General features: G+C 39.9%; 1 protein-coding gene across 2 annotated transcripts in view; it reads right to left on the bottom strand.

Annotated features, from left to right (window-relative positions):
• The window catches only part of gpatch1 (G patch domain containing 1), a 206,805-nt gene that overhangs the window by 50,788 nt on the left and 135,277 nt on the right, over positions 1 to 20,740 (bottom strand). For both annotated transcript variants that reach the window (XM_028810057.2, XM_028810059.2), the window contains exons 10-13: positions 9,256 to 9,457; positions 8,215 to 8,469; positions 3,211 to 3,389; positions 1,720 to 1,847 (exon numbers count right to left, since the gene is read on the bottom strand). In XM_028810057.2, coding sequence (XP_028665890.2) covers positions 1,720 to 1,847; positions 3,211 to 3,389; positions 8,215 to 8,469; positions 9,256 to 9,457 — 764 coding nt within the window. The remainder of the gene's footprint in view (positions 1 to 1,719; positions 1,848 to 3,210; positions 3,390 to 8,214; positions 8,470 to 9,255; positions 9,458 to 20,740) is intronic.

The raw sequence follows: 20,740 nt of genomic DNA, 5'->3' as shown, positions 1-20,740 counted from the left end.
TTCGTGTCAGACAAAATGTGGAAGTAATTAAATCTTTGAGCTGTGGTTGCCTACAATAATACAATGGCTGATGTCCATCGTGCAGATCAGGCACGGATATTCTTCCCTCTCACGCGCAACTGACAGAAAACACATAATAAAACTGTACAAGAAAAAAAAGTTTCTACTATCCTGATTGCAACATCAGGATGTGTGTTTGTGACTGTCTCAAAACATGACACACAAAGGAGGTACACTAATCTGCATCAGTAAAGCAGTGATCACTAGACATACAATTACAACTGTATTTACATTGACTTTTTAATTTTTAAATGTTTGTTACAAATAACATTTTTTGTTGAAAAAAGTTAATGTGTTCATCTCATTTTTCTGGGGATAAAGTATAATTCTATGGAGGTTTAGAGGGATATTCCTGAGGCCTAGTAAAGCAGAAAACTGTACAGTTCTACCTTACAGGTGAAATTCTTATGCATAAATGAATCTACAAGTATCTCATAAATGTATATAAAGTGTAAATATATACATTTATTGTAAACTTTAAAATTTTAATTCAGCATGAAAAATGTACAATTCACCAATACAGATTCATGTGACAGAAAAAAAAAAGAAGGCCACTGATTACTACTTCTACTGGGTACATTTTTTTAACCCTGAAGAAAAAAAAACAAAAAAAAAAACAACCTTTTTTTCAATCTATATTCGATTATTAAAATAAACCTCTCTTTTAAAACTATTTAAGCAGTCAGGCTAAATAAGCATACTGAAGTGATTAATACATTTCTTTCTAAGGAAATTCCAGTATGCTAAAACTCTATAATGCACTTTTGTATCAGCATCAAAAGTTCCATATGCAGATATGTGTACATTTTTAATTAGTGCTACAATTTCTGTTCAATTTTCTTGGGGAAAATTGTAAACAGTGTCTAATTTACCAAAGTATTAGCATGTTTTATCTAAACATTAAATGCATCAGTTCACCAAATTAGTATTTTTGTATTTGCATTGCTCTGAAGCATATTTCTCTTCTGCTTTGTAAAGTGCCTTACATGGCCAGTAATAACAAAGAGACCTCATCAGTATGGTATACGTTCAACAAAAATGGTTTCCCCAAAAAGCAAGTTTCTTCCAGGGTGTCAGATTAACTATCAATCAAAATACATAAAGTAAGGTTGACTAGCAACAAAAAAAAAATCTAGTTTTAATTAACTCCAATGTATAAATAAATGCACACAAAACTAGGCACTCAGTATGGGAATGGTTCCCACCTTCTAAATTGCAAATATTAAATCTTGTACCTACAGTCCCATGCTAGAGAGAATAAGGTCAGAATATATTCTGAATGATGAGGAGGAACACAGAACATTGTGAGTAATATTGTAGAAATAGAAAACAACAGGTTTATAGAGGCAATTTTCTGACATATTCACAAGATATACAGTTTGGGTTTATCTCAGCACAAAAACTGTCTTTGAGAAATAGTCATGACTATGTGACATATGCCTGTGCTGCAATATTCTTATGCAAGTCCTTCTGAGGAATTTATCGTATGGTCTTCTTTACAACCCAGAAACTTGTTCAAGTTAATAGTTGTTTTAGGCATCATTAAATATTACAAAAACAAGTAACTCCCAATGTCTAGGTACAGCTCTATACTATAAAAAAAGAAATGCATCATTGTATAAAGTCAGCAATACAATATTTCTAATCAAATATACACACCTAGGGTAAGGATCGGGGATGTTGAACCTTTTGCAAAGTAGTTTATCAGGATGCCATTCAAATGTATCTCTTGTTAACTGTCCAAACATTTTCATCTTAACAGCTTCGTCCTTGTCATTTAAATCGTCCTGAAAGAAAATTATAAATAAGACAGCTGTGGTGATACTATACTATTTACAAATTCAGCAGAACTGCTGGTCAAGCAACCACTGAACACAACTAAATATAATGGTACTTTATAGTACACTGACATGATTTTTTCCTCTGTCCATACACTATTTTGCTTCAGTCTCTTGTATATACAGTATAATTTAAGAAGGCAATAAGTCATTTTGAAACAAATTCTTTACTATTAACCATCTATTGACAACTACTGTACAGATATAAATTTCATACATTTTAAACTGACAAAAGCACAGTGCTAATTGTTGAGCACATATAAGCAATTAGTCATATCAGATTATAAAAGATGAAACAAAAAAATCTACTTGTATTTAAGTTACATTTAGCAGAGCCAAAATGCATACTAAAGATGGGTAGGTGAGGAGTAGAACACATCAAAAGCAGAAATTAAGTGTATTAACAATACTTTGTGAAAGTCATTGTATGAACCACACCCTGGACAACACAGAGACTGAAAACATTGTTGAGTCAAGTCATTTTTCTAACTGTGCCATAAGACATAAATATGTAAATAAACTAAACTGTTCCTAATGCAACTACACATTAGAGCTGGACTTTCTTGCATAATTCCTTTAAATTGTAAACTGTCCTTTCACCCATGTTTAAACCTGCTCATTTTTAAAACGTTATGGAAGTATTTGAAATGTCATATTGGAAATGGGAAGTGTAGTGTGTTTGTCCATGTCTAGAAATATGTGATCTCTACTGTACTAATCTAAAATACATACCAAATGCACCAGGTTCAGTGTCATACACAGGAATGTTCAGATGTTGAGAAATAGGGCATGATCCTGTATATGAAGGGTAAGAAATAGAAGCAGCTAATGCCATTAAGGCATTGGGTTGGTTAAGCCTGATCCAGCACTATCAAAATTTTACTACCAATATTGTCATGATTGGCAGCCTCATTCACTAGTGCCTACACTGCACACTTACAGACTTGGTGACTGTGGCCATTGTCAAGCCTTTATTAGAACATTTACTAGAAAAAAGCGTGTGGTCAACATGGATAACCCAGATAACTAGACATTCATCTGTAAACATCTGTGAGCTTTATTTAGATTTAATATGTCCAGAATAACACAGTAAATATATAGGAAATTGCCGTTTTTATCAATTCACTGTAATGTATTTTATAAAATAAAATGAAGAAGCAAATTAACATTAAAAACATTGTTTTAATTTGATAAATCCATACTATACAATTCTTATGTTTATATAATACCTTATGTAATAAATTGTTTTATTAAAGGGAAATACTATAAATGAAAGATAAATGTTTATTAATGTTATATTCTGCAAACATACCTCATGGTCTCGTACAACATAAACATTTTCTGAGTCATCTTCATGTTTTCCTTGTGTAAACCTAGACGCCAACGTAGAGTTTGAAGGTTTATAAAGCATTGCTGCACGGACAAACTCTTCTCTTTCTCGTCCTCTCTCCCATTCGGTCATCTGACTATCTAAACTTGTTTCCAGGGCATCTTTAATTAAAAAAATTAAGTTAATGTAAACAAGCATTTATCTAATTGGATTTCTTCCGACAAAAAAATCTAAAGAGGATAATTAAAACATAAAAATATGAAACACTGCACGGTTTCCTTGAGAATGACAAAAACTACTAAAACTGAAATTAAAATCAAACAATATATTCAATGTAAAAGGAGTGCTCAGCATGCAAAAGTGCCAAGGGCAAGGGTTCCATCTCGGAGGAACAGAGGAGTGCTGCAACCTGAATGGGAACTAACAATGTCTCCCAGGGTTTCTGACCCTCTCTAACTGCTGGGGGAGCATAGCCAGCTAGAGATGGCCAGTGGTTGCCAAACTGTGGCAGAATTTGGTGATTGGGTGAAGAAGTTTAGCTCATTTGAACTTTTCAATGGTAAATTTAAATTTACAGAGAACTGGTACAAAACCAGCACAGGTTTATCTACTTGACATAGGGCAGCATACCATTCTTGGCTTGGACAGACACAAAATTCTTCCTTTGAGTGAAGTAAAGCAGTTAAATTTTATGGAAAACGCTGCCTTTTAAGAGAGACATGACTTAAATTCTGTTTTGAAGTTGTGTGACATGTTCAAAAACTACCAGGTTCAACCTATATGCCTATGAGAACCCGGTTGTGAGGTGCTACACAAGAAATGCATGAATTTTTTTTCGGCTTCCATAAACAGTATATTTCAGGTTTATAATATACGGGTCAATTTACTAGTTTTATTCAAGAGTAATTTGTTATCCTGTGTATATGGGATAAAGTCAAACCTTAGGACATTCTGCTGATTTAGGTTTTTGTTATAATACTTTGTACAATTATGCTGATGTCATGTTTAGCTATCTATTGCTTCCTATGCAAGTGTAGCATACTACATTCTAGAGGGATGGTAGTGTATACATAGAGCAAAACAGAAATTAAAAAGTAACTTGTCAGCTGTAGTCATGCAGACTTTTTGCAAGATTAAGCTTCCGCAAAATGGAACTGCGTGTTTTGATCACCTACAGTGTTGAGCTTTCAGGACTGGAGGAGCAACAACAGGATTTGTGACATGAAAACAAAACATAGATACATTTCTAGATGTGGTATCATAAATTTAAAAAGTAAAGCTTAGGTTTCTCAAGTCCTAAATAAGGCAATCTGAGAAAATGTTTATATCAACAGGCCAATTACAGATCAACAAGTCTAAATTGTATTTTAATAGATGTTTACTACTATGTTTAATATATACTAGGGGGGCTCCGCCCCCTGCTCGCTTCACTCACCAACCCCTGGTGTTGGGTAACCCGAAATACATTGATGTATGTATGAGATATATTGGAGTGTAAAGGTGTAGATGATGAACAAAGGAAGTAAAGAACCCATAGCATGGCACATTAGAAAGATATATTGGAATATTTCTTTATACACAACATTTGTAGCAAAGATGGTGTGTTGTGCTTGAATGAGTTCTCCTTGGTATGGAGTAGCTTTATCTAGGCGGGCTCGTTTTTGTATCTCTGTCAGTTGTGGACTTTTGTTTTGAACCCGTATCTGCTTTGCTTCCGCAGTTTCATATGCGTGTTGTAGCCATCTATGTTCATTGTATTTGTCCATGCGGGCTCGCTCTTGTAGCTCTGTTAGTCGAGCGGTTTGGTTTTGGAGCCGAGACAGTTTTGCTTCCGCGGTTTCAGACGCGCGTTGTAGTCGCCTACGTATCCATGCGGGCTCGTTTTTGTAGCTCCGTTAGTTGAGCTGGATCATTTTGGAGCCGTGACCGTGACTCCATTAGTTATCCGTTGTCTACCGTTAGTAATATGGATAATTTCACTTACCGTTAATACAGAGTGTTTTCTGTGGTTCTACTGTTAATAATGCATCACTGTAATGTGATCCACATATGCTATATGGTTTGGACGTGTGAGGATGCCGTACGTCTAATACAGAGAGTTCGTTTATTCTTATATCGTTAACGTCACATGCATGCCGAACTCTTGAGAAGGCTACATAAAGTTGTCCATGTCTAAATACAGGCTCAGAGAGGTAAAGGCCGACTCTGTCCATGGGATTTGTTGATTAGGTATTACGTTGTTTACTGTTAGTAATATGGATAATTGCACTCACTGTTAAAATTACCTATTTCCGTTAGTTGAACTCTTTCGTTTCTGAGCCGTGTTTCCTTCACTTGTGGTGCATAGGCGCATGCGCCTTCCGTACTCTCATGTTTGACTATGCTGTGTTTTGTGGATGTTTGGGGACTCCATACCTTCTCTGGTTTGACTGTGGGGCGGGACGCGGAAGCCTCTTCTGTTTGTGTTTTCTGTGAGTACTTAGTGTTGTATTACTGTAATGTGATTCACATATGCTGTGGATTCCGGATCTTCGGGGCCTCTGTACTGTCTCGGGTGTTTGCCTGCGGTGCTTTAGAAGCGTGTTGTAGGCGCCTGCACCTTCCGCACTATGTCGGGTTTGACTATGCTGTGTAGTGTGGACGTGTAGGCTTTTGTACTCTCTTGAGAAGGCCACATACAGTTGGTTAAGACTGTGTTGTGGTAATCCGGCCGGGATAATGTTGTTTCTCGTTTTGGAGCCGTGACCGTGACTACATTAGTTATACGTGGTTTACTGTTAGTATATGGATAATCGCACGTACTGTTAAAATTACTTATTTCCGTTAGTTGAGCTCTTTCGTTTCTGAGCCATGGCTCCTTTGTTTGCGGTGTATAGGCGCATGCGCCCTCCATACTATCTCGGGTTTGACTATGCTGTGTTTTGTGGACGTTTGGGGACTCCGTACCTTCTCTGGTTTGACTGTGGGGCGGGACGTTGAAGCCTCTTCTGTTTGTGTTTTCTGTGAGTACTTATAGCATTGTATTACTATAATGTGATTCACATATGCTGTGGAGTCCGGATCATTGGGGCTTCTGTACTCTCTCGGGTTTTTGCCTGCGGTGCTTTCGAAGCACGTTGTAGGCGCCTGCACCTTCCGTACTATGTCGGGTTTGACTATGCTGTGTAGTGTGGACGTGTAGGGTTCTGTACTCTCTTGAGAGGGCTACATACAGTTGTCCATGTGTAAAGTGCTTAATATTGTATTACTGTAATGTGATTCACATATGTTGTGGAGTCCAGATCTGTGGGGTTTCTGTACTAATCTCGTGTTTATGCTTGCGGTGTGTTAGAAGCGCGTGGACCATGCTGTGTAGTGTGGACGTTTAGTTCAGAAGCGCGTTGTAGGCGCCTGCACCTTTCGTACTTTCCCGCGCCTTCCGTACTATCTTTGTGGACCTGTGGGGCCTCCGTAGCCTCTTACGTTTGACTCTGGGGTGCAGCGCAGAATCCTCTTTTTTGTGTGGCTTCATGTCTTATTTACGTTAGTTGAGCTCTTTCGTTTTTGGGCCATAATTCCTTTGTTCGTGGTGGATCAGACTTCGCTTGCGGTTTATGAGATGTGCGCTGTAGGCGCCTGCGCACTATGTCTCATGGTCCCATCGCCGTGTACCTGCGTCCATGCCTTCCATTCTCGGTTAGTAATATGGATTTGTCAGCCAACAAATAATCTGATGAAATGCAGCTGCTTCTCAAGATTGTAAGCAATCGTTGGATTTTTCTCACATCACCTTTTAGCAGCATCTTACATAAGCATTGTCCCCTTCTACTGGGCATTAAATTAACAGCAAAATTTCAATGATACATTACAATCAGCAAATTCACTAACATATTCATATGAGATGTACAAGGTCTTAGGCCTAGCGACCTAAGCAGAATGTCTGCTTACTAAAGAGGTACATTCACAGATGACCTGTTGTTCTGAATAGAGAAACACAGCTATATCAAAAGATTCACAATCTGCAAGAGTTCAGTGCATTATTCTAGAACTTCTCTCAAAGGAAGTGTTGAAGATTATCTGAAATCATTTTCTGCAACATGTCCTTGGCAAGAATTGGGTCACAAAATAATCTCAAAATCAGGACAATGGTGTTAAGAATTGTGCATGGGAAAGGCGCTATATAAATAAAATGTATTATTATTATTATACTGGCGATACTTCATTTTAGTGGAGTACAACAACCCCGACGATCCTAATATCCAGTTAAATTGCTTGTAGGTTCAGTGGTGCTTAGGATACTTGTTGAGAGTATAACAAATTAATGAATAATTTTAACTTTTAAAGGATGTGATGAAAATAATGGAAATCTGAATTTCTCCAACAGATTGATTAAGAAATACAAATGAAAAATAGGTGTATATAAAATAAACTATTCACTCTATAGAAATAAGCCCTCAGGCTAATACACCAGACAACAAACTCTGATTTAATCTTTGTTCTTAGTTACAGACTGGCTTTGCCTTAGCTGTCCCATTGGAGAGACCTCTAACTGGATCCTGGTGTGATTACACAGATAAAATACACATGCCTGGGAATGACTTTATTCCGTTTAAAAAGATCTGTAATGTAATTTAAAAAATCTTAGCTCTCTTGGTAACAAGACGTTCTTGGCATTTTTCTGAAAAGTTTGAGTTACTTGGTTTCTGCAAGTCTTGTGTTTTTATAAGCTTTGGCCTTGTTCAAGTCTGGCAGTTGTGGGACTGCAATACCTAATGTTGTTTTGATTTCCATTAATTTGAAAAGCACTGTGACCAACAAATAATGATTAGTTATTTATTTAGATACTTATGATAAAATATATGAGTGTGTTAGAACCATATAAAACAGGGAAAAAAATGGTGTTGAGACATTAATGCTATAAAAGCTAATCTTCTAAATGTAAAGGTATTTTACTAAACAAATACATGTTATAAAGTTATTGAGACATTTACTTCATTGTACTATTACCTGATCTACCCTGCTTTAATTTTGAAATGTATTTCTCATATCTTGCTTGTTTTTCAGGGATTTTCTCAAATGGTTTAAAGGTGCCTATTTCATCTCCACATATATTCTGCCAGGCCCTTAGAGCTTCATTGTTAGATACAGTCTGAATGCAGCTTGGTAGACTCTGGGACAACTGCTTCTGTTCTGCTGCTTGCTTAACTTCTTTTATTCGATTTTTAGCTTCATTTGAAAGTAGATCAAATACAGAGGATGGGCCTATTTAAATCAAAGAAAAACAATAATTAGAACTGAAATAACATGCTTTATAGATGCAAATTACTTCTCATATTTAAGTGAACAATGATGATATTTCACACCGGCATGGTACTTTCATACTGTCTTAAAGCTTTATGCATCCACTAATAACCTAACACATAAAATGTTTCTAATGGCTGATCAAGGCATACAGATTAAATGTGATAAATTTATTTCAGCAAATGTATTAATTAATTTAAAACTTTCAAGTGCAGGTGAAGAGATTTTGTATTTGCATATGCATACTTTCTTGTAATAACTGAAATAACCCCTTATGCGTCATGTGACAAGATAAATTAGCAAATTATGTCAATATTATAAAAAAGGAAAATATACAGATCAGGTCCTCATGTTGAATAAGAAATGGGTAGAAATAATGTAAAAGAAAACATAACCCCTCACAGATCCTGTCATATTCTTGATAAACAACTACTGCTGGGGTGGAAAAATGGCTTAGGAGTAAGTACAGCAACCTCACCTTCCAAAGGTATTAACATTGTGGCTTATAAACTGTATGTGTAATATGCATGCACTTCCTGTGTTTAAGTACATTGATAGGTTTCCTTCCACGACACAAAGCTGGGCAGATTACGCTGCCTGAACACATTAAACTGGTCTGGTATGGATATCTTTGTTCTACCTCCAGTAAATTCAATTCCCAAAAAGTTTTTGTTCTAGCCTTGCAGGCAATACAGCTGGATTATCTATTTCAAAACACAATTTAAACCCAAGTTGCAGCAACTGTACCTGGTAGAGTGGGTTCTTCAATTAGATTTCTCCTCAAGACTGCATTCATCTGATGTCTGCTGTTTTGAACAGCAGCCTGTTCCATTTGTCTGCATGAAGTCATTAGATCTGATGACTTTTGATAACCGGTGTCGCTTGTGGGCAATATAGGATGGCAATGAACTGGTTTATAATCTCTGGGTAGCTCAGGAGGTAGGTAAATCTTAAAAGAGAATTAACAAAATGCAAATTTAACTTAATGTCTTTTCTCCAATAAAAAACAACCTTATATAAAGCACCCTTCTGTAGTAAATGCTAACTCAAAGCACTGTGTAGATATTTTTCAACTGTTTATCTTTAACATAGTCAAGATTAGGTGATCTGCTCTGTGTAATGCACTTGGTAAAAGATGGGAAATGAACCATCAGCCTCATGGTTTATAGTCTACTTTAAACATTATGCCATAGTACCGGTAGCTCTATACAGTATACTGTATTAATATACTGCTTTTACTATTTTTAAATGATAATAGGTGTATTCAAAAAGTTAAAATTAAAAAAAAAAGTGAAAAATGTACATATAAATAGCTTTAATGTGTGCCGATGTTCTGGTTTAAGAACTCACATGTGATATTCCATCCATCCGTCCATCCATCGATCCCGCTGAATCCGAACACAGGGTCACGGGGGTCTGCTGGAGCCAATCCCAGCCAACACAAGGCACAAGGCAGGAACCAATCCCGGGCAGGATGCCAACCCACCGCAGGACACACACAAACACACCCACACACCAAGCACACACTAGGGCCAATTTAGAATCGCCAATCCACCTAACCTGCATGTCTTTGGACTGTGGGACAAAACCGGAGTGCCCGGAGGAAACCCACACAGACACGGGGAGAACATGCAAACTCCACGCTGGGAGGACCTGGGAAGCGAACCCGGGTCTCCTAACTGCGAGGCAGCAGTACTACTACTGAGCCACCGTGCCGCTCACATTTGATATTCAAACTACTAATTCCAAAATGTTTAATTTCAATTTCCAGAAACTGAAAAGATTCAACTCCATCAGTACACCTTCATAGCTCATAACTCTCCCTCCTGGAATAAGCTGTGTGGCTCTTACTTAAACTTGTTCTAGTGTTGTAATACAGAAGATAAAAAGCTGCACACTAATATATTAAACTAGCTATGTTGCCTGTCAAAGACATTATATATAGATAGACAGATATACAGTACTGTGCAAAAGTTTTAGGCAGGTGTGAAAAAATGCTGTAAACAAAGAATGCGTTCAGAAATATAAATGATTGTTTGTTGTTATCAATTTACAAAATGCAAAGTGAGCGAACAAAAGAAAAATCTAAATCAAATCAATATTTGATGTTACTACCTTTTGCCTTCAAACCAGCATCAATTCTTATAGGTACACTTGCAAAGTCAGGGATTTTGTAGGATTATAGTCAGGTATATGATCAACCAATTATACCAAACAGGTGCTAATGATCATCAATGTCACACGTACGCTGAAACACAGTCATTAACTGAAAAAGAAACAGCTGTGTAGGAGGCTTAAAACTGGATGAGGAACAGCCAAACTCTGCTACCAAGGTGAGGTTGTGGAAGACCGTTTCATGTCATGGCAAGATTGACCACAGCAACAAGACACAAGGTAATTATACTGCATCAGCAAGGTCTCTCCCAGACAAAGATTTCAAAGCAGACTGGGGTTTCAAGATGTGCTGTTCAAGCTCTTTTGAAGAAGCACAAAGAAACGGGCAACATTGAGGATCGTAGACGCAGTGGTCGGTCAAGGAAACGTAGTGCAGCAGATGAAAGATACATCAAGCTTATTACCCTTCGAAATCTGAAGATGTCCAGCAGTGCCATCAGCTCAGAACTGGCAGAAACCAATTGGACCCAGGTATACCCATCTACTGTCTGGAGAAGTCTGGCCAGAAGTGGTCTTCATGGAAGAGTTGCAGTCAAAAAGCCATACCTCCGACGTGGAAACAAGGCCAAGCTTCTCAAGTATGCACAAAAACATAGGAACTGGGGTGCAGAAAAATGGCAGGAGGTGCTCTGGACTGATGAGTCAAATTATGAAATATTTGGCTGTAGCAGAAGGCACTTTGTTCATCGAAGGGCTGGAGAGCGGTACAATAATGAGTGTCTGAAGGCAACAGTGAAGCATGGTGGAGATTCCTTGAACGTTTGGGGTTACATTTCTGCAAATGGAGTTGGAGATTTGGTCAGGATTAATGGTGTTCTCAATGCTGAGAAATACGGGAAGATACTTGTCCATCATGCAATACCATCAGGGAGGCATATGATTGGCCCTAAATTTATTCTGCAGCAGAACAACGACCCCAAACATACAGCCAAAGTCATTAAGAACTATCTTCAGCGTAAATAAGAACAAGAAGTCCTGGAAGTGATGGTATGGCCCCCACAGAGCCCTGATCTCAACATCATCAAGTGTGTCTGGGATTACATAAAGAGACAGAAGGATGTGAGGAAGCCTACATCCACATAAGATCTGTGGTTAGTTCTCCAAGATGTTTGAAACAACCTACCAGCCGAGTTCCTTCAAAAACTGTGTGCAAGTGTACCTAGAAGAATTGATGCTGTTTTGAAGGCAAAGGGTAGTCACACCAAATATTGATTTGATTTAGATTTCTCTTTTGTTCATTCACTGCATTTTGTTGACTGATAAAAATAAATGATTAACACTTCCATTTTTGAAAGCATTCTTTGTTTACAGCATTTTTTTTTTCACCTGCCTAAAACTTTTGCACAGTACTGTATGTATATTATATTATATATATATATATATATATATATATATATATATATATATATATATATATATACACACACACACACACACACACACACACACACACACACTAGCCTACCCGCGGCGTAGCATACGTCGCATAATCACGGCGCTCTTTTAATGAGTTTTAAGCACAGGGAAAAAAATGAACATTTGAAAAATCCATAATTAAACCACCAAGAAAAGTAACATTGCAACAATGCACGCTACGAACCAACATAAGAATTGCCCATGACTGAAAACTGGAGGACTGCGCGGAGGGCGGAACGGGGGGAGAGGGGAAGGACGCCCATTCCACCCCCTCCGTCCCAGCCCCCGTGCCATTCATTGTTCTTTGCGGTTCCGGCTGCTTTTCTATATATAATCCACCAAGTCACCCGACCATGGTAGTAGTGAGTAGGGATGTGTACAAAGGGCAGGGATGTAATCAGTGCGAGCGTATGACCCGCACTTACTGGAAATTCCTCGTTCATGGGGAACAATTACAAGCCTCGGTCCCCATCACGAATGGGGTTCAACGGCTTACCCACACCTGTCGGCGCCGGGCAGACACACGTTGATCCATTCAGTGTAGCGCGCGTGCAGTACCGGACATCCAAGGGCATCACAGACCTGTTAATGCTCAATCTCACATGGCTGAAAGCCACTTGTCCCTCCAAGAAGTTGGATGCCGACCGCTTGGCGGTCGCGTAACTATTTAGCAGCAGGGAGTCTCATTTGTTTTCGGAATTAACCAGACAAATCGCTCCACCAACTAAGAACGGCCATGCACCACCACACAGAGAATCGAGAAAGAGCTATCAATCTGTCAATCCTCTCTGTGTCCAGGCCGGGTGAGGTTTCCCGTGTTGAGTCAAATTAAGCAAAATTTGTGTGTAGTGAGTTGTTGCATCCGGGCACATAAGCAGGCACTGTGAATGCCTTGAGAGCGTGGGTGGACGCGTGCCGGGGAATAATGAGTATCTATATATCTTCTTAGATATAGAAAGCGACTGAGGCGGTGGAGTTGTTGCGTCCGGGCACATGAGCAGGCACTGTGAATGCCTTGAGTGCGTGGGAATAATGAGTATCTATATATCTTCTTAGATATAGAAAGCGACTGAGGTGGTGTTTGGTGAATTGTTGCAGTTTGTGAGTTAGCAGTTGTGATGGTTTAACAATCCAGTACATTGCGGTGAACGCTGCTAACAGTCAGGCGGGTGGGCAGGCGTTCTCGTCCCATGCTCTTAAAGTTGGTGGGCGTGTCTCCGAGTTGTTGTTGTATCCTATGGTGTTAAGAGTTGGTGGACGGGGTTTTGCGAGTTGGCTATTTCTTGTGTATCCCATGGTTGTCTTCCGGCAGTGGGAATGCCTAGAGAGACAGGGTGGCGGTGTTTGGTGAGTTGTTGCAGTTTGTGAGTTAAGAGCTGCAATGGCTTTACACTCCAGTACATTCCGGTGAATGCTGGTAACAGTCAGGCAGGCGTGCAGGCAGTCTCGTCTCATTAGAGCTGGTGCCCGGGTCTCTGAGTTGGCGGGCGTGGCTATGCCGTGCGTATCCCATGGTTGTCTTGTTTGTTCTGTCTCATTAGAGTTGGTGGGCGGGTCTGCCGGCAGGGCTATGCCATGCGTATCCCATGGTTGTCTTGTTTGTTCTGTCTCATTAGAGTTGGTGGGCGGGTCTGCCGGCAGGGCTATGCCATGCGTATCCCATTGTTGTCTTGTTTGTTCTTTCTCATTAGAGTTGGTGGGCAGGTCTGCGGGCGTGGCTATGCCATGCGTATCCCATGGTTGTCTTGTTTGTTCTGTCGGCTTAGTGAATTTTATTTTAATATATATATATCTCCATATTACTAACCGAGAATGCTAAACCGGATGATGGACGCAGGCACATCCGGCAATGGGCCGTAGCTGCAAAAAGACGTACTGCGCAGGCGCAAAAAGAGTCCGCGAGAGTCGGCTGAGGAGCCGAGAAAGGCGGACAAAAGAGGGCGAGAGAGGCGGATGAGGGTCCGCGAGAGGCGCAGGCGCAAAAAGAGTCCGCGAGAGTCGGAGAAAGGCGGACAAAAGAGGGCGACAAAGGACATTGCACACGAAACTAAACACACCAAAAAAAAAGAACAGACGAGCGCACAACAGCAAGGCACGACCACACCCCCCCCCCCCCCCCCCCACCCTACAGGCACGGGACGGGACACACACCAAGAGGGGGATTCAACAAGCCCATGGAAGACAAAAAAAAAGAACACAAAACCGCCCCACAGACCCTACAAGCAAGGGACGGGACACACACAAAGAGGGGGATTCAAACAAGACACAGGAACACAAAAAGAAAGAAGACGCTCGCGCAACAACAATCCCCCCCACACATCCATAAGAAGTGACACCCAAAGCCACATATTCTAAAGTGAACGTCGACACCTTCACACTAGGCAGCATAGGTGTCGGCATAGGTGTCAGCATAGGTGGATGTCCTTTCAATAAAGCACTATTAACCGTTCAACTGCAGAAAAGGATACATATTAACAGTGAGTGCGGTCCTCCTTATTACTTATCCGTATTTCGCATGCTGAGAAAGAAACAAGTCATGAATACACGGTCACGGGTACAAAACGATTCGGAAAGGATAACGGGAACAAACACACGAACACGAAAGAAACAAGAAAATAGACCGCGCGCATAAAACGCGCTTCTGAAACACCGGGAGAAAAAATGTCTCGGATCAAAAAACGCAAAGCACAAGTGACACCGTTACAGAGACGTGCCCAAATGGACAGACACAATGAACGTAGATGCATTCAGCGCGCGTGTCAAAGTGCTGCATCGAAACAAGCACGATTTCAAACCGAAAGAGCTCGCATATCAGACATACAAATAAGGGAGCGAAGAGACAGAATAAATGAACAGAGACGTGAACAACGCGCAAATGAACTGACAGAAAAAAAAAAAAGCAAGACACGAAAAGCACCAAGCTCAAATGACCGACATACAAAAACGGACAAGGCTCGATACAAACAATGCACGGCGTAGACTGAAACGGACTTTGCGCAAAGCGGAGGCGAATAAAAAAAAAGAAAAAAATAGCGCGTCAGAATATTTTGCTTTCCTATGCACCATCAGAGCCACACAATATGTCGCTTACCGGTTCATTAGGAACACGAACAAACTGTCTGTTTTCATGCAGGTGATGAGGTACAAGCGGCAAAGAGAGCAGCCACAAAAGATACTAAACTAACCGCGTGGTTTAAACTCAATCAAAACGATCCCACTGCTCACCGTTGGAAATATTGGGAAATTCCTGTTCACGATGTTTGGATTGACAATGGCAATTTCTGGAGAAAACGACATCACCACGGTGATAATGTCATAGGACGAATGTACACTGTCAGTATTAAAGAACCTGAAAGGTTTTACCTTCGATTACTTCTTCAACATGAAACCGGAGCTACATCATTTCACGACATTAGAACTGTCCGGGATGGCTGCACCATCAATCTCTGTCAGACATTCCAACAGGCAGTAAATGACAAAGGATATTTATTAGATGATACAATTTGGCAAAAAACTCTACACGATGCGATATCCTATTCAATGCCATGTCAAGTTCGACAACTATTTGCTTATATCTGTGCCTTCTCATCAACATCAAATCCTTTGACCCTCTGGAATACAAACAAAATGGGAATGATTGAAGATATTTGCCACAAGCTTCATGATACAAATGATTCCTGCATGGACTGTGAAGCCTATGCACTACACGACATTCGATTGGCTCTTATGCTCCTTGGGTATACATTGGATAACTTCCATTTACCAAATGTTCCAGATTCCTTACCGGATATAAATTCCACAACTATTGATCTACAACAAGAAGAACGAATTGCACAAACTATGCTTTCCTCTTTAAATGAATTACAATCTGATGCTTTTCACAAAATTATTCATGCCACGGAGGACAACAGCCCTATACCCAAATGCTTCTTTCTTGACGGCCCTGGAGGAAGCAGAAAAACATACCTTTATGAAACACTTATACATTTCTTTGCTGTAAGACAACAGATGATTATCGCATCTGCTACAACCGGAGTGGCAGCAAATCTGTTAATAAATGGTCGTACATGTCACTCAATATTCAAAATACCGGTCCCAATCACAGAGACATCAGTATCCACTATGAACATTCACAGTAGCAATGCCCGAGACATCCGTCTTGCAAAACTGATAATTATTGATGAATGTACAATGGCATCCAGTCACTTACTCAACACCATTGATAAACTTCTACAAACGTTGATGAATAATAATATTCCATTTGGAGGAAAAGTTCTTTTATTAGGAGGAGATTTTAGACAATGCTTGGCTATTGTTCCACATGCCATGCGCTCAGCTATTGTTCAGTCCACCTTAAAATACGCAGACAATTGGCATTGCTTTAAAACAATACAGTTGGTACAAAACATGCGATGTCCAGATCCAGAATATAACAGTTGGCTAATACAACTGGGAAATGGTACACTCACAAATACAGATGGACTTCACCCAGATATTATTTCAATTCCACAATCCTTTATCTCAGACGACTTAGTAAAAGACATATTTGGAACAGCAATCACATTAGACCAAATACCCCTTTTAACACAACGCACTATATTATGTCCAAAAAATATTAATGTTAATCACATTAATAACCAGATCATTTCATTACTTCCTGGAGAGACACAGATCTTTCTAAGCTCAGACAAAGTTGACTCTGATGACGACAATGAACATATAAATTTCCCCTTAGAATATTTGAACACTATTAACCCAGCCGGATTACCACAACACAACCTTGCCCTTAAAACCGGAACAATAATCATGCTATTAAGAAACCTTAACACAAAACAGGGTTTATGCAATGGCACACGGTTAGTCGTCAACACCATGACACGCAATGTTATTCAAGCAACAGTTCTTACAGCATCACATGCTAACAATACTGTTCTCATTCCTAGAATTGACCTTACAAGTTCTGACCTAGAATTACCTTTTACATTGAAACGGCAACAGTTCCCCATTAAACCTGCATTTGCCATGACCATCAACAAATCACAATGACAAACCATGGAAAAGGTTGGCATCTACCTCTCTGAACCCGTTTTTGGACATGGACATTCATACATCTCACTCTTTGTCATGTCCCAACGCCAGGGGTTGGCGAGCAAAGCGAGCAGGGGGCGGAGCCCCCTAGTATATATATATATATATTTAAAAAAAAAAAAAAAACTTGTTAGGGAGACGAAAAGGCAATTTGAGGTCCCGAGAGAGAGAGAGAGAGAGAGAGAGAGAGACAAGCCTGGTGCATTCTTTACCTGCCTTTCCGACCTTATGCAGAAATATTTATATATTATATATTAATATATAAATATCATCTTTTTAAGTGGGAGAACTTGCACAATTGGTGGCTGACTAAATACTTTCTTGCCCCACTGTATATATTATATATATATATATATATATATATATATATATATATATATATATATATATATATATATATATATTATATATATATATATATATATATATATATATAAAAAGGAAATCCTGGAATGGAAAGCAAATGCAAGGCTACGATACGTGATAATCTCGAAAGACATTTAAAAGACCCGCGAGACCAAGGAGACTTGCCATGGTGCGTCTCGCGGGGACCATAAACATGAGACTTGGTGCCATGAGATTGTCCCAGGGCCATAGCAAAAAGGACAGCAGCCGTACAGGCTTTAAAGAGATCGAAAGGCAGCACGACAGCAGCTATAACCCCCCCACCCCCCTTCCGAACGCGAGCAGCATTATACATCCTGCAAGAAAGAATTGAAACACACCCGGGGCCAGAAATAAAAGACAGGTATTGCTTTTACAACGTCACGCGAGACCAAGCAGTGAGCCATCATTTAAAACAAGTCAACAGACCTCTAAGCTAGCAGTTGTTGGATTGCTTTTGGCAGGCAAACTTCATGTGCTCCGAGCTCTTAAAACAACGACATGCGACAGGCAGAAGAGGCAGCTAGCAAGCAGCAAAAAGACAGCAAATGATCCAAAAGCATATCCTTAGCGTGCGTTCAGCCGCAACACCCTTCACAACACGAGCAGTATTATACGTCTGGGAAGAAAGAGATGCAACCAGGCACGTGGCCAAAAATAAAGGACAAGTATTGTTTTTACAAAAGTTTTTAAAGTAAAAAAGTGAAAATAATGCATATGTAACAATTCACAAGAAAATAATCTCTTTAAATTGTAGATTGCCTGCCTAAGGTAAAGTCATCCCTGATGAATGGGGACGTGGTAATGAGGGGTTCTTTCATCGGATTAGCACTATTTCAGATGTTGAATGGCAAAATGAGGGAGGCAGCTTGATGAATGAGGTCTCCAGGACTTAAAACAAATCCAAATCATATCATGTGATATCATCTAATGTGAAAGTCTACTCCGTACTTCTAGAATTTTTATTTTTATACTGTATTGAGGATTTATTCTGTTCTATGTATTGTACTGTACGGCTCAGAATTAAAAGACAATGAGTAAAATGCGTGACAAAGAACTTCATAAAGACGTTTACAAACGTTGACGCTAAACACATGCAGAGCAAGTTAGAGGTTATGAAATCAGTGAAATTAGAAAGGCTCACAAATTAAAAAAAACGGTGCTATACATGTGGAGAAAGTTAATGGATATGAATATAGGAAGACTAGAAAATATAATAAAATATGTAAGCATATTTAAATATATATCGCAGATTTTGTGCTGGTTCGCGGATTTCTGCGGACAATGGGTCTTTTAATTTCTGGTACATGCTTCCTCAGTTGGTTTGCCCAGTTGATTTCATACAAGGGACGCTATTGGCAGATGGCTGAGAAGCTACCCAACTTACTTTTCTCTCCCTCTCTCTTGCGCTGACTTTCTCTGATCCTGACCTAGGGGGATTGAGCAGGGGGGTTGTTCGCACACCTAGACGATACAGACGCTCGTCTAAAAATGCTGAAAGATTATCTTCACGTTGCTACCTTCTGTGCAGCTGCTTCCTGAAGCGACATGCTGCACGGTGCTTCGCATACTTAAAAGCTCGAAGGGCACGTATTGATTTTTGCTTGTTTGTTTTTCTCTGTCTCTCTCTATATCTCTCTCTCTGCTCCTGACGTAGGGGGTGTGAGCTGCCGCCTTCAACAGCTTTGTGCCGCGGTGCTTCGCATACTTAAAAGCCAAACAGCCCTACTGATTTGTTTCCTTTTCTCTATCTCTCTGACATGATCTGCTCCTGACGCGCACTCCTTTGAAGAGGAAGATATAGTTTGCATTCTTTTAATTGTGAGACGGAACTGTCATCTCTGTCTTGTCATGGAGCACAGTTTAAACTTTTGAAAAAGAGACAAATGTTTGTTTGCAGTGTTTGAATAACGTTCCTGTCTCTCTACAACCTCCTGTGTTTCTGCGCAAATCTGTGACCCAAGCATGACAATCTAAAAATAACCATATAAACATATGGTTTCTACTTCGCGGATTTTCTTATTTCGCGGGTGGCTCTGGAACGCAACCCCCGCGATGGAGGAGGGATTACTGTATATATTTATCTGTCTGCTTATAAAAAAGCCAAATTTACCCCAGGAGTCAAAAACGTTCTGTCTAGCCCTTGTACAAAAACCTAGACAAAAGCTGGGGTATCACCTCGGTAAACCCATGTACTTTTGGAACTGTGAGAGGAAAATAGCACGACTTTACAGACAGGAGTCCAATGCAGAACTCTACTTTGTAAAAAACAATTATTAGCTACTGATGATACAGTTCGTTTTGTCTGTGCTGAAATTCCAAACAGAGAAACCTGTCCTGACCTTATTAAAAAGATTCAGCATATTGGGACTCGCAAGATTACAAATATTATTTTTACAGAAGTTCTGAAATAAAAAAGTGAAACTAATGAAATAGCAACAATTCAAAGAAAAAAAAAAAAATCCTAAAAGTGTGTATCCGGAAAACCAAACACGGGGGTTGGCGAGCGAAGCCCCCTAGTATATACACATAATACACACACACGGCTTAGTGAATTATATATATATATATATATATATATATATATATAATTCACTAAGCCGGAAGACAAGTAGCCACCCATGGAAAGCACGTCGGAAGGGGCGTGGATTCACTAAGCCGCCGACAAGTAAGACACCCATGGCGCACGCAGGAAAGAGCCACGTCCACCAACTCTAAGACCATTGGATACGACGACAACTCGCAGAGCCACGCCCACCAACTCGGACGCGACGCCTCGGAAAACATGCCGTCATTTCTGTTTGTCTGTGCCACAGTCCACATGCAGCTCTGAGCCATGTTGACTTTTCATTAGTCAACCTCAGTGGAACCTTGGTTCACACAGAGGCAGCGCCAGAGAGAGACAGAGGCACGCACAGGCAGCCCGAGAGAGAGAGCCGCACAATCCTTTAAAACTGGAGGTTAAAACACAATGAAGGAAGCAGTCTTTAAAAACCAATAAGCCCTGTGCCTCTTTTTCATTAGCGTCTCACCTGCTTCACCGCCCTGCAACAGTCGAGACGCTTTCTCAGCAGCTGACCTTCTCTGTGCCTGACTCAACTACTGTCAGTCGCCTGATTAAAAATGGTGAACTCCTGCAATGTTACTATCTTGGTTGGCTTTTACATAA

This window comes from Erpetoichthys calabaricus, chromosome 9 (assembly GCF_900747795.2).
Source record: "Erpetoichthys calabaricus chromosome 9, fErpCal1.3, whole genome shotgun sequence".
In the NCBI taxonomy this organism is placed as follows: domain Eukaryota; kingdom Metazoa; phylum Chordata; class Cladistia; order Polypteriformes; family Polypteridae; genus Erpetoichthys; species Erpetoichthys calabaricus.
The sequence above is the reverse complement of the archived record's forward strand: the minus strand, read 5'-3'. Positions and strand labels throughout refer to the sequence as shown.